Below are 14,665 nucleotides of genomic sequence, written 5' to 3'. Positions count from 1 at the left end.
CCATAGAAAACTTACAAGAAGACTATCAGAGGAACGTGTTTCTAGATTGGTCACCTCCATGCCACTGCAGCATTGATGCAGTCATTCATGCAAAAGGAGACCCAACCAAGTACTGGCAGCATAGAAGAATTTTGTATTTTTCAGAAGCCTGACGTTTCTCTTGAAAAATATAATTTGTATTGAGCTTATAATCAAATTTTCTCACACCCCGTATTCTGTTTTCTTTCTAAGCCATAGTCATCACTACAAGAAATTAAGGCTTAAGTATAATAAATCGTGATTTTTTTTATATTTTTTTAGATTTAACATGATTCATAAATCCTTTTTACACAGCATGGGAAAAGCACAGCTGAAGACTGCGATAGTACGATTCAAATAAACTACATATTAATATGCGTTCTTAGTGGTGTAAGTCTCACTAAATACCAGTAGATGGCAGTATACAGCTCCTAAGAAACTTCAGAAATATACATGAACTCAGGGTCTGCCACTGATGACAATTTATATGAATTGTAATGAAGAGGGCAACTTCTTTGGTCTTGCATCCGAACTAAGTAGTATGTGGACAACTTAACTAGCCTTTATAAACCATAGAATGTGGTGAATTAGAAAAATTGTAAGAAGAAAAGACATTTGATGTGGAATAGAAAGAGTTGAACTGAGTGACGGGTGCTTTTATGGATGCATTGTGGGAGCCTACAGCAAGAAGGTTAAAAGTCAAAGTGAAGTTAAAAGGCTAGCCCCAAGACCCCTTGCAGCCCACCCACAATGATGTGTTGGGTATAAAGGAAGGACCTGAGGCAGCTGATGGTTACAAGGGTTAAATGGGGCCATTTAAAGACGAGATGATAAAACAAAGCCGTAACGGAAATATTGCAAAACGAGAAAAGTGTGTAGAAAATGTCAGAGAATGGCTAAAAACATTACAGAGGAGTTGACTTGTTTGGTCACGTGTTTCTGTTGATAGATGTCCCCCTGTGATGCTGAGCTTGAAACTGAATGAACAAATTAGCCACAGAGAATAAAACTGCGTGGGTGCAGTTTCCCACCCGGTCTTCCATTGTAGTGTTTCACTGGATGCTGCAAGTTGTCTGCTGGGCTCTTTTTTTTGGCACATTATTCACAATTCACCCTGTTATTTCATTGAGACACTGGAATGCACACAGGAATGCCCCTAAGAGTGTTTGCTGACACTTGCGACCGCTCTGTTCTCAGATGTAGACAAAGATGGTTTTGAGGTTCACATAGTTCATTCTTCCCTGGGAAACATGCGGAGCTGTGAAGCCGTCACACAGCATATTGCAACACTGAAGATCTGAATGGAAACTTGACACTCCTGTTGCAAAAGGAGGAGTCTTGATGGGGGTACTTGATTTGATGCTAAAATTAATCCCCTACTGTTTGATTTTTTTTTTAAAAAAAAATCTCTTTAAAAGAGAAACACTTGCATGCAGCTGAATGGAGAACTGCTACTGGATTTGTTTAGGTCTCTAGCATGTAAGTAAATGATATGCTCTTGTCCTCCTCTTTGTGAAATGTGATGCTGGGGTCCATTCAGAAAGAAACTGTCTCTAATTAGAGCTATTATGCTGATTTTCACTTGTGTCCCAGTGCAGAACAGAGTTTTTGCTCTCCACTGAGACATCTCTGGAAAATTGCTGCCAAACAAAAAGCTATCAGTCAACAAAGGCCTTGGATGAATGGCTCGGCAGCACATAATAGCGGCACATTCCATGATGACAGCATTTAGTCAGCTGTGATCTTCCCTGTGATGAGGGGGCATGACATCAAGAGCTTCGCTGATTCAAGGAACAATGCTGTGGTAATGACACCTGAGTTGTTCTCAGGGTCAAGAAATTAGTAGGTGACAAATCCTCCTAAATTAATGTGCTCACTTATAGCCCACACAAATAGTCCACCCAACCGACTGCTGATCATGAAAAAATGATCAAACTGATTGATCCTCCAGTCTTCATAGAAGATGGGAATCTTTTGATATTTCTGTTTCATATGTGCTACTGATTTTCAGTGGAGGATGACGGGGGTGGAGGCCAGAGTTTACTCAACTTTACATTGGTATGTCTGTGTCAATATTGGTCTACTGGCAGACAAAGCTTGCATTCAACAGCAGAGACAGAAGTATTTGAACCGCAATCTGTGCCTCCTCCTTGTTTACTGGTGTTTATGCTTTATTCTTGAGAGATTGTTTTAAAGGTACTAAAATAATAAATCACGTCTGCATCACAGGCTGTTTGGTCAGTTCATTTATGAACTGACCAAATGGCAACAAAACATTCACAAAGAACAATTAATTTAACAGATATTTAATTTAGTAACTAAACTTACTGTAGGAAAACCTGGTTATTTCCCTTTATCCAGTGCCACATGTGTAAGAAAAAGCCATCTTTAGGTTAAAGCAGCCAAGTTGGTTGTTGATGTTGATCAAATCCTCTCTGCTTATTCTGCTTCTGGTGTAATTGGTTGGACTAGAAGATTAAAGTTTGAAGCAACAAAAGATAATGGCAGTTAAAAAATTCATTAATTGTACAAACAGAAGCCTCAAGGGAGAACCTTACACAAGCCACAACAGCCTGGCAACTCCTCCTCACGATGGTCACCAGCTTCGTTCCACACTGCTGTGGGATGGCAGTATTTGGTGCAAGTCAGCCAACGTGGCTGTTTTGGTCACTTCTGAAATTCAGATAACTCTGTCAAGAACCCAAACTCATTCACAACTATCCGGTGGAGTTTAGATCAGGGTGCTTCATCTTATCCACTCCTAAAGTTTCTGGCTTTTCTCTGAGAAATCCAATCTTTTGGGGTAAACAGGGTAAACATTTTGGAGGATGCCACTGCTATTTCAAGATATGGAAGGGGTGAGTGCCACTTGCTCCAGAATCTCATCTTGCTATCTCTCTGCATTAAGACTGTCTCAACTGCTAAAGCTTTGCTTATTTTCTGCGAGGGAGATGCTGCCCCACACAATCACCATGTCTTCACCCAAAGCTGTTTGGCATTAGCATAGAGGATGCTGCTCAACCCAAAAAATGCATTTTCCCTACAAACATGGTTCAATTTAAGGGGAAAACAGACACTTCAAAGGTGCAAGATTCATTTTCAAGGAGAATATGTAAAACGTAGTGACAGATGCTCGTGTTTTATGTGTGTATATTTGCAAACACATAACTATGGTGTTTGAAAACATGACATAAGGCGAAATACATATTGTTACCAATAGCAAGCCTGTTTTCTGCATTCTATTGATGCACTCAATTTGTTACAGAAATCAGAGCTCAAGATAAGAAATGATGTCAAATCCGACTTAGTTCCAAGTCAGAAAACTAGCGAGATTTGCTGGCGCGAAATACTATTACCAACACAAGCTGTTAAAAATTTAATTCTTTCCATTTTATGTGTTAAAACACTGAGGCGACATGTTTGCTAATAGAGGTTATACATTGCAATGCGTGAAATCTATTAAGTCCCCAGATGTGCTAATAATTAGTGCATAACACATTTTCATGTGTGCAGATGATGTGTTATGTACACATGTTCCAGTTTGTCTACAAGTGTGTTCACTTTTTTCCAGGTTATTTCAGAAATACAAGAACAATGCCTAAAGTTAAAAATCTGAGTAACAGTCAGAAATTAGAAATAACATAATAAATGTTAATTTGACTTTTGCTTTAAAGTAAAAAATACTTCAAGCTTGTTTTTCTGTATTCTGATTGAGAAGCAATCAAAGTAAATAGAATTGCCATATAAAACTGTTATATATATAAAATAATGCCACGTTTGTTAAAAATATTCTTCTTTATTTTTATTTAGTGAAAAAATTAAGCGGGAAAGCTCTTTCGATGCGCCGAAAAAAGCGCCCCCTACAGTCGCAGTAAAGCATAGTCATTTAACAAGGTGCCTGTCTAGAAATTGAAGTAGGAAAAAGTGGTCAGTTTTTTTTGTGTGCTAACAGTTAAAGATAAATCGACGCAAATGCAGATTTCTACTCATCTGAATTAGTTTTTTTTTGTCAAATAAATATCCAGCAACAATTTGTTCGATGGTTTTCCACTGTTGGTCAATACCAAAATACGCTCGGGCCCCCATCTATCTTTATTTATTTAACTGTTAAAAAAAAAGAAGAAAAGAAAAGATGGAGATAGAAGAACAACTTCTAGCTTTGTTTTATTATAATTAATTATTATTTTATTTTTTTTCTCTCTCCGGGGGAGGTGTCGCTGGATGAAGTCCTTGAAGTTGGCCCCCGTCCTGCATTAAACCCCTCTGCCTGAACTGCGTCTGCTGCGTCCTCAAACAGAGTGCCTTTAAGACCCAGCGGAGTTGGGAGGGAAACCCCGCGGCTGTAGTTGTTTCTACTCTCCGGATTGTCAGCCAGTTATTTGCGGGGAGGCGCTGTAGCCATTTCGCCACATGAAAGCATGATGCGCTGAGCGACCAACATCCGAGTAGTTGGTGGAGAAGAGAAATCAGCTTTGAGAAGCTCCGCGCGCGCGCACACCCGCACCAACTCGCGCGTGATTACGCACGGCGCACAGACACGCACACACTTCCTCCTCGTCCTCCGTGGAAAAAAAAGAGGGAGAGAGAGGAGCAGAGTGAGAGGGCACACGAACTTCCAACTCTCCCATGTGGAAAGCAGAGGTTTGGAGATAAGGTGTATTTTTTCCCCTCTTCGGAGCTTTCCCCCCCTCTGCCCCTCTCTGTCTCCCTCGGAGTGTTTTTCTTTTTCTCCTCTTTCCCCCCTCATCCCTGGATATTTGTGTTCCTATGAGAGTCTTGCTTGGCGAGAAGAGAAGTTTGGTTGTTTGCCTGGTCGGCTGAGGAGGAGGAGGAGGAGAAGAAGAGTCTGGTTAAAAGTGGGGGGAAGATGGTCCACAACGCCGCTTGGAGAAGGAGCTTCCTTTGCGTCCTGGCGCTCTATCTCGGCTTTGCGTCCCCTGCCGTGCAAAGCTCGGCTTTTCACGAACCACTGGGCAGTCAGGATAGCCGGCGGACCCGAGGTGGCCGATCGGATAGCAGGAAAAATATGGCTATAGGAACATGGGACAGGTAAGTCACAAACTGCGCCCGGCCAGAGTTGTGTTTGTGCATTCGTGTTTGCTTCAACTCACGCGAGTGGGACGCAGATTTGAAACGAGGCACAAGTAGGAACCTGAACCAAAACCTCCTCTCCTAACTCTTTCTGCGGCTCTCCGGACCTTCAGATCGGGAGAGGGGAGCTGCGGGGAACAAAGACTCGGAGAGCAGGATGGTACAACAGGTGCCTCCTCTCTGGGTTTCCGCAGATTCGTTCAGAAGACACAGTGAACTCGCTTTGAGCCTCGCTCACAGCTGTCTCCTGTGTTTGCTCCTCCTGACACATACTTGAGAGCAGCCAGCGCTGTTTGGCTCTTGATCTTGGACACCTAAAGGTCCGGAGTGGATCCATCTTATACAACAGGCAGGGTGTGTGAGAGAGATAATAACGGATGATGTTCCCATGGAGAATTTGGATTAAAAAGGAGCAACTTTTTTTCCTCCTCAGGAGAACTTTTTAAAAGAAAGAAAGCACATTATGTTCCAGCATAACTTTTAGTGCTGCACCCCTTGTTTATAGGTTCTACCCTTTGAGAAATGACTGATTGGGTGCTTTCACAAACCGTCTTATTATGCAAAGGTTTTGAGAATGATAGTGCAGCATTTTAAAATGCTTACAACAAATGGCCTGTAATTTCTAAAAGTAACTGATCCAACATTGGTATCTATTACTAGATTTGAATTACCCAATTTTTAGTCAAGCCCCAAATTATTCATACCCCTGCCAGATTTAGGTTCAAAGTCCTCTTTTGATTTGACCAACATGTCCAGCCAGAGTTCTGATTTGAATTGTATTGATAATCTGTGGAGGAAGCTAAAGATTAGGGTGATGGCAATGAGGTATTCCAACCTCAAAGACTTGGAGCTCATCAATCCAAGTGGAAATGTTCAAAAAGCTGGCCAGCAATGATAAGATTATAAATAATTATATAAAGCTAATGTTTGTATTGCTGTTTTTAATAAAAACAAAGCTTTTTATTCTTCTAAATTGATCCTCTTTCCATGTCGTTTTGCTTATCATTTGCGAGCTGCCTGTGTGATTTAGAATTAGTAACAAACTTTTTGGTGATTGAAAACATAGTTTTAAATCCAGTGGCATGAATAATTGGGTAAACTGCACTTTTATGTGCAGTTCAAGTCCCTTCCCGCATTCAGTTGATTTGATGCAGTAAAGCAAGGGGCTTTTGTATAATGTGGTAGAAAATAACTTCCAAGAACATATTTAAAGAAGTAGAAAATGGAAAACTGAAAGTAACTGACAGCAGGACGCTGTGTCGGTGTCGGGAGGTTTATCCCTTTTCTTCTACATGTGTTTTGACAAAGTTGAAAGAGTGGCCGACAAAAGAAACCCCAAAAGTGGACCCCACACACACTCCAGTACCGCCATCATACATGGGCAGCTCATGCCTGCACTTGCCAGTGTTGGGTGTGCAGACAGCACAGAACATGGGGAGGGGGGCATTCTGACAGGTTGTTGTGGGGTAGCCTAGTCAACAGCTATTGAATCCCCACCACCATCCCCTCCCTCTCCACCTTACCCAGCCTGCCCACCCACCGTACTCCCGGAGAGAGTAGGCCTTAATGGCCTCGTTTATCCCCTCTCTTTGACAACAACTAATGTGTTGAATCTCTTCTCCCCACCCCCTGCGCCCCCTTTCTCAGACACACTCACACACACGCTCCCAATTTTTCCATACTAACCCCCCGCACATAGGAATTCCCCGGCAGAGTGGGTTGGCGGCCCCAACCCCCGCCGTTCGCCCTGATTTCCATCTCAATATGGAGTACTCATTGGACTTTGACACCTCATAGACAAGAGTTTCACTTCACTTCCTTATTTTGGGGTCAGCTGAAAGCCGCTCCCATGGGATTGATAGCAGCACGCTCTGGTTGCTTAATGTGAACTCTGACATCTCTGTCATAGCAGACCCTCAGCCTGTTTATTAGCACAACATTCATATCACTGTGAAATTAATTTTGGAATATGTTTTTATGTTTTATTTTTCACTTTAATGTGCAGGTTTTGCAGTTCAAACCTGCGTAGAGTGCTCAAGTTGGCCACTTGTAACAAAGGATAAAACAACAATATGGATGCTAAATTAGGAGAGGAGTTTAATTGGGAGTGGGATCAAGTGCTTAAAGAAAGACAAAGGGGGATGGGAAGGAAAAAATGCTGCTTAGGGACAATATGGTCTTCTTTACGGGGTTGGGAAGAGGAAATCAGACAAAGATAAGCACACTGAGAGATGACAGAATGAGGGGCTGAAAGCTGGGACCATGGATGGACGGATGGATGAAAAGAGTTGGCATGGAGTACGAGAGCACCTCTTTGGGGAATTCTGGGTAATCCTCTTAGCTGTGGAGCCCCCTTCCCAGACTAAGACACTGGCTCAAATTGAGTCTAAATCAGCTGATGAGGCCCCAGACGTGGATATCCGTCCAAATTGGTGTTTAGAAAGGATGGGAGAGGATGTGGATTGCATTGAGAGGGTTGGTCATAACCTGGAGCCAGACTGGAGACACTTGGATCAATAACAACTGAAGATGGTGATTCGTACAGGGCATTTTTTTCTTTTCTCCTGTTATTGGGCTTCCAGAATATGCAGACTGTTGGTTACTGGGTTAATAGAGGAACGGTTCTAGGATTTGACAAAAACTGGGGAAAACAAATACAGTCTAAAAAATAGAGGAATATTCCATTCAAAATAAAATCTGCAAGTTTCTCAAAAGGTAACTTGACAACCCAGAGGAGGTAAGAACAGAATCCAGAAAACATTTCAGATAAAATGATTTAAAAAAGATTTTTTTTGTGTTGTGAAATGTTGCATTTTGTAAAACCAGTGCTGTTTAGGTTTCTGTGCTTCTCATTTTGTTTTGTGAAGGACTATGCTCCACATCTACTTGTTTCTGTTCACAATTCAACTCTGTTGTTGATGCTCAGGCAGAATATGGTGCTGGTCATTTCACCCAATTACAGTTTCGTGATATTGAATTTTGGTTGTCTTGTACCCAAGTTTGTTTTTTTTTGGGGTAAAAAAGGAAAATGCTACGTTAAGTTGATGCATCAAGTAATTTTCTATAATCCTAGTCTGCTGAAAGGAAAAGTGGTTATGTGCCTCTGATAAAAGTCTACTAGGAGGAAGTTGCTCATTGGCAACACAGATTGGTGAAATAACTTGAGTCAAAAAAATTATGCTCCTATTACCCACTCATAGATTTCTTTTGCTTTTTCTTGCTACCACACTGAAATGTTTTTGTAGGACTTTTCGGTTTGAAAAGCCTGTTTCAGGTTATATCACTTTATCTTTTTTTAAAGATGGTCTTTGACTAGGCCTTTTCATAAACGTTATTTTTTCTATTTTAGTCATTCCGAAATGGACTTACTGATCACTGCCTTTCACTGGACGGCCAGGATTTTCTGATGAGATCAGAATTACTGGTTCCATCAATAATTAGGCAAATTCCTTATAGTTCAGAGCAGCTCTAGACTCTGCATCACACAATTACCAAGTTTAACTGGCAGCTTTTCGTTTTGTTTTTTTCACCAGATGTAATGGAACACATGTCCCAAAAAACTAGTCAGTAGAATACTTTCCCAGACGATTTAGGGATCATGAAGATGTATTATAGTAAATGTGAGACAAGTAAAAAAACAAATGTAAAAAAAAAATCTGAGACAGGTATTTGTGTCCTTTGTAAGCAGCTGAACAGTGATTTTCAATAGATGATTTTTTTCTCACTCTATCTTATTGTTGAGTCATGAACGCTTTCATTTTAGATGTTGCCGACTTTATCTTTGAGCTCCTGGATGAGTTGTTGATGGGTTATTGGACTAATTTTGGTTGGCAAACTGCTTGTTAGAAGTCTGAGTGTTTCTGTGGTTAGCTGGAGCCCTAAATTATTAGAATTAACTTGGCCACTCTTCCAGATTGATAAAATCAGTTGCATTGTTTCTCAATTGTTGAATTTCTTGAGATTGTTCATTTTTGAGATCCATTTTCTACTTTGTGTCATCAGACAAGCTCCTTTTTACTGATTTCTTGATTTCATAGATCTGTCACAAACTGGACTTTTCCTATATTCTATTGAAATGAAACCAGAGGAATGTGGTTAATCACACTTAATTTAAAAAGCAGCCAATGCTCCATGGTGCGGCACTGAGCAGTTATTTTTAAACCTGTTCTCTTCAGAAGCGTTTCTGCTTCCGATACAACCGTCCATGACTAAAACCCTGATTTCTGCTCTTTCTGGACTCACTATAGCTTGTCCTTTTACTTCAATTCTGGTGATGTGTGAACATATTCTGCCATATTTCATTAGTCACTTGGTCTATAAAGTGATCAGAACAATAATCAAGCTACACAGGGTGGCAGATAATAGGACAAAATGGCAATGTGAGGATATTAAATTGGGTTTTGAATTGATTGTGATTAAAGTTTGAATTCCTATTTTGACCGTCTGAGCTGTTACATCATTGTTTATTTGGGCAATGTGTGTGTTTTGTTGAGTTCCCTAGAGAACTCTGCAGATGAGTTGAAAATGTAATTAATCTGGGAAAAAGTCAGAGTTACAAAGCATTGGGTATCCACAATCCGGTGTTTTCTCCCTCTCATTCAGCCTACACATCATTCTGATGTTTTTATTGAGAACTTGCAGCAGATTGTTGTAGTTGGATAACATCTGTTGCCCTTGGAAGTACCTGCATGTATACCTGTGATCACAGGTTGTCATAACTACGGTGACAACCCCAGCCTCTTTTTAAAGCGATTAAGAAGAGAGGCGATGAGGACATGTTGAAGCTTTGCTAAGGGGTGTAGATGTGAAACTATTTGCAGTTACTTGTTTCTCATCTCCTCTCAGAGTAAGCTGGAAAATGCGGGCGTGTGTTGGAGTTGAAAGTTGATCTAATGGACTCTGTGGTGGTGGCTCTCTGCCGTGGAGCAGCGATGCACCACAGGACCCCTGGCAGCCATGACAGTTTGATCATCTGAAGGATTGAATGGTCTTTATCAATTATTAAAACTAATCACCTTAACAGCAGCTTGCCGGCTGTCTACCATTGTTGTTTCTGTGTATCATTTGTCCCATTTCCCCCACAGTCATTAAAAGGTTGTGTTTCATTTTGTCTCGGGTTTCACCTTTTCTCTGACCTTTTATTGCTGTTGTTTTTAAACTTTTAGGAACAAGAAATATTAACAAACATTATAATAAACATTAAATTAAATTAACTCTTGGTAGTCACTTGTAGAGTACATTTCTCATAGAAACCTATAAATTGCTTCAACTGTGGAGAAGTTTATCCACACCTGTACAAATTACCATAATAAAGGCACCTAATCAGACCTTCACACATTTTGTAGCACAAAAGAAACTCACAACCAGGAAGTCGAGGAGAAGTGTGTCTTATCCTCCATAAAGTCAAGTTACATACAGATATTATGAAATCGGTGTTGGACAAAAGTGGACACTTTCCCACTCTCAATGACATTTTTTAGATGTTCTCCTGCTGCAACTCATCAGAATCATTTGAATGGGTTTCCATACACAACATAGTAACACGCTAAGGAGATCATTCAATTACTTGATACAGGTTTGCAGGGGAAGATCTTAGATCTTTATGATGGTGGCCCCTGATGAATGGAATTGATTGATTTAGAATAACATGACAAGATACAAGCCCAATACATTGGAGTATCTTTGGGTACAGACAGTTTATCTACAGGAGTCACATAATCTGTCTTAGGAACACTACATACAGATGCCTTCATGTCACCATTTTTATTGTTGTTTAAAACCATTTTAAACAATTTGATTTTGTGAATGCTTCACAGTCTGGATTAGCTCATCTGATTGGTATCAGTATTTATTAATCTCAGAAGACCAAGGATGTTTAGGAACTACCTCACTAGTTTAGCAAAAACAGCAGATATGAGCTGACCAACATAAAGCCTCATAATGGATGGTATACTAGGATGAACAACTCAAACTTAAGAGCCAAGTAACTTACATTATGCGAAAACTAATCCAATTTTTATTAATCTAAAACCTGGCGGCTTTCTAGTTTATCATCTCAAATTAGGCAAATCAAAGACGAAATCATCTCAGGAGTGTTAAACGTTTCTCTAACATGGTTGTTGATCTCTGATCTCCAGGTAGAAAGTGGTTCTTTTCTGTGGCTCAGCTTTGTCGTTTTGCCAAGATATGCACCAGTTTACCAGTGCCAAATCTGGCTGTGGTGAAACTCATGCAGTCACTGAAACCAGTGGAGCACCGATTAGCATCTGAACTGGTTTGGGGAAAAAAATCTTGTTACGACCTCTAAAATAAATGGAGACTTATGATTCTGATTGTCATAAAATTATGCAGACATTGTTAGTCAATTAAACAAAAGCAAACAAAGGCACAAACTACATCACAATCTTGCAGGATTGCTTGGACGGGATATTTGGTAGAATATTAGATTTCAGGTGTTATGCATTCGCGCTCTGCATATTTGTCCAGTTAGACTTTAGTTGCCTTTACTGCGCGTAACTGATAGTTCAGCTTTTAGTTCAGATACTAAGACTTATGGAGAGTAATGTTGTCTAAGGCAGCGGCTGCATAATATATTGCACATTTATTGTTCACTGTATGCAGTATGCATATCGCAAACAACTGTCTGAGCTGAAGTGCATTGCAGCCAATGTATTATGCTTGCAAATATGGTATTACCAGGTTTTTTAAGCAGCAAGAAAAGTTTTGGATGATGCTCAAGTCATGAAGACTTAAAAACTACACGCCTCAGTCAGGGTCAACTTTTTCAATGAAACCTTGTGGTAGAAATAATCAATTATTTTTTGTTCCTGTAGCTGGACAGACTGTTATGTTCTGGTCTATGTTTGCAGAGCAGAAAGGGATAAACACTGTTTGCTTATTTATGAACTGCAAATTGTATTGCTATTACAATCTTAAGATATTATCGAATGTTTTCATAATATTCTGCATCCTTAGTGTTGACAATGTGTAATGATAAAAAAGGAAAATGTGGATTATTTATAGAAAACGATCATATCAACTTTTTTGTAATTAAGTCATAAATACTTTCTCTACATAAAAGAATTGCTCTAATAGAAAAAAACCCCATCTCTATCTAGAGCAAATAGCTTTTATTTGTCCATCCATCCATCCTTCTTCTTCCGCTTATCCGAGGTCGGGTCGCGGGGGTAGCAGCTTCAGAAGGGAGGCCCAGACTTCCCTCTCCCCGACCACTTCTTCTAGCTCTTCCGGGGGAATCCCGAGGCGTTCCCAGGCCAGCCGAGAGACATAGTCCCTCCAGCGTGTCCTGGGTCTTACCCGGGGCCTCCTCCCGGTGGGACGTGCCCGGAACACCTCACCAGGGAGGCGTCCAGGAGGCATCCTGACCAGATGCCCGAGCCACCTCAACTGGCTCCTCCCGAGCTTTTATTTGTATTTATGAAATTGACATCAAGGAAATAGAAACCATCATGTCTGTCTCAAAATACCTAAACTATCAAATGTCATCATATCTTCCGCCCACTCCTAGTTCGTCATAATATCATGTTTCAATTACATATTTTTCTTTGGTCACTTGTATCAAAACTCTGATAACATTTATAATAGAATTTATTGGAATAATACATTTATGTTCTATGGTTTGGTGTCTCAAGATGGTTCATCAGTAAAAATGCCACCACTCCCTTACTTTAACATATCACTAAGTACAAATAACACATTGATATATATGCATTAATGTCTGCATATGTGCTTTGCAGATCGGGGACCTCAAAGACCACTATCACTTCTTCCACAGTCGGACTATCAAGAGATCAACTTTATCAAGCCGTGGTCGCCATAGTTTCATCTCCATGGAGCCCAAGGTGAGTCTGTGGCCTGCTCTAGACCTGCTGTGTCGACACATGTCTGTGGTTCTGTTTGTCGATGGGTTGACTGGCTCAGTTGACTCGGTCGAGACTCAGTGGGTCTCTCCTGACTCTGTAATCAAGCTGCTATTCAGGGTGACAGCTGAGGATACTCCATGTGTTACTCAGAGTTGTGCAGGTGGTTTGGTTTATTAGGTCATTATGTGGATAAAGATTGTTCTGTCAAAATGGGGTTTTGTCTAACTGGAAGGCTGAGGCATTTTTTTCTTTGCAGAAAACAGTATTGACCCATACAAGTACAGAATATAAAAAGGGACTGCATTTCTGACACTCTGTACAGAAATTGTTAATCTTGTCTAAGTAATATAACACACACTGTTGCACAGTTAAACCTAGAATTACTTGTAACCCTGGCAGATTTGAGTTTTAAATTATTGTCATTTAGTCTAGAATTTAAAGTAATAATAAAATTGCTTGATTACATTGTTAAACTGATTTATACTCTTCTCTTTAATCAACAGTACAATCTTTATTTACAATACAGCAATCAAAACCTTCATTTGCTGACCAGATTTTTGAATGTTTCCACATTAAATGTTGGTAATATCTCACTATATCATAGTTAAACTTCTGAGTTCATTTTGCCCATTTAACTCAAAAAACTCAAACTCTTGTAAAACATTTTACTACTGAATTTATTCATAACGTTTGTTCCAAGATGTCAATTTCTACAGCTTAACATAAATTATTTTCCAGTTTTTGGCATTAGGTTCAGTATTGCCTCAAAAGGAACCAGAATGTAACCGTGTTGATCAGATTTTTTTACTGTGCCACAGTACAAAGTTCATGGTCTCCACCTTGAACGCTGCTGTGCGTCAAACCTCGTTTATCACTCAGACTGTTGAGGCTTTAGGTGCAGCTTGACCCAAAATGCAGTCACAACATTTGACAAACGTTTTCACAGAAGTTCTTTGGCTAAAGAAAAAAAAATCTTTCTTGATGCAGACGTTTCTGCATTGTAGTCCAAAACCTTTGTCCTGACCTTATTTAGACATATACTATGTAAAGTATTCACAGGCAGATCTGTAAAAGCTACTCCTGAGGGAACCATGCTAACATAGACATTTTCACCATGGCTGAAAATTAAATCAAGTTTACTTGCATTATGCTGTATTATTTAATATTTCTGATAAATATATGTAATAGTTGTGTAAAACAACCATGTTGGATGAAAGTAGCTGAAAGTCTTCACTGTTAAACTTCCCGTTTATAACTGTGTGATTTTTATTAACAAAGAGTGTAATGACACATTTTAACAATATTTTTGTGAAAGCAAAATTTTCACACAGTTAAAGTTTCTAAGAACACAAAGATCTTTTAAATAATTTGAAATTAGCAGCAAACATACATCGAATTGCAGATGTTGGAAAAGAAAGTAGTGGGTTAATCATAACCAGTATAATCATAATATGCAATATAAACATTGTAATGAACATGTTTTTCTGCTATTGTGCTGGTTTGTATTCCACCTTTTGGAATCTTATAACAGTAAATAGCCACACATGACACTGGTTACTGTGTCCAATATGCTAAAGACAGGAGAGTGTTGAAAACCTTGTGATGATTTTTTAAAGTAATTAAAAATTTCTCATTCAACACATTTCATCTTCCTCATAGCTGATGGTCAGCCA

General features: G+C 39.7%; 1 protein-coding gene across 1 annotated transcript in view; it reads left to right on the top strand.

Annotated features, from left to right (window-relative positions):
* The first annotated feature begins 4,771 nt into the window (after positions 1-4,771).
* pcsk5b (proprotein convertase subtilisin/kexin type 5b) overlaps positions 4,772-14,665 on the top strand; it is a 65,240-nt gene continuing 55,346 nt past the window's right edge. Inside the window, 4 exon segments of the mRNA XM_032578252.1 lie at positions 4,772-4,960; positions 4,962-5,036; positions 5,038-5,067; positions 12,867-12,971. Of these exon segments, the coding sequence (XP_032434143.1) occupies positions 4,886-4,960; positions 4,962-5,036; positions 5,038-5,067; positions 12,867-12,971 (285 nt within the window). The 5' untranslated portion in view covers positions 4,772-4,885.

This window comes from Xiphophorus hellerii, chromosome 12, assembly GCF_003331165.1.
Source record: "Xiphophorus hellerii strain 12219 chromosome 12, Xiphophorus_hellerii-4.1, whole genome shotgun sequence".
NCBI classification, from domain to species: Eukaryota; Metazoa; Chordata; class Actinopteri; order Cyprinodontiformes; family Poeciliidae; genus Xiphophorus; species Xiphophorus hellerii.
The sequence above is the reverse complement of the archived record's forward strand: the minus strand, read 5'-3'. Positions and strand labels throughout refer to the sequence as shown.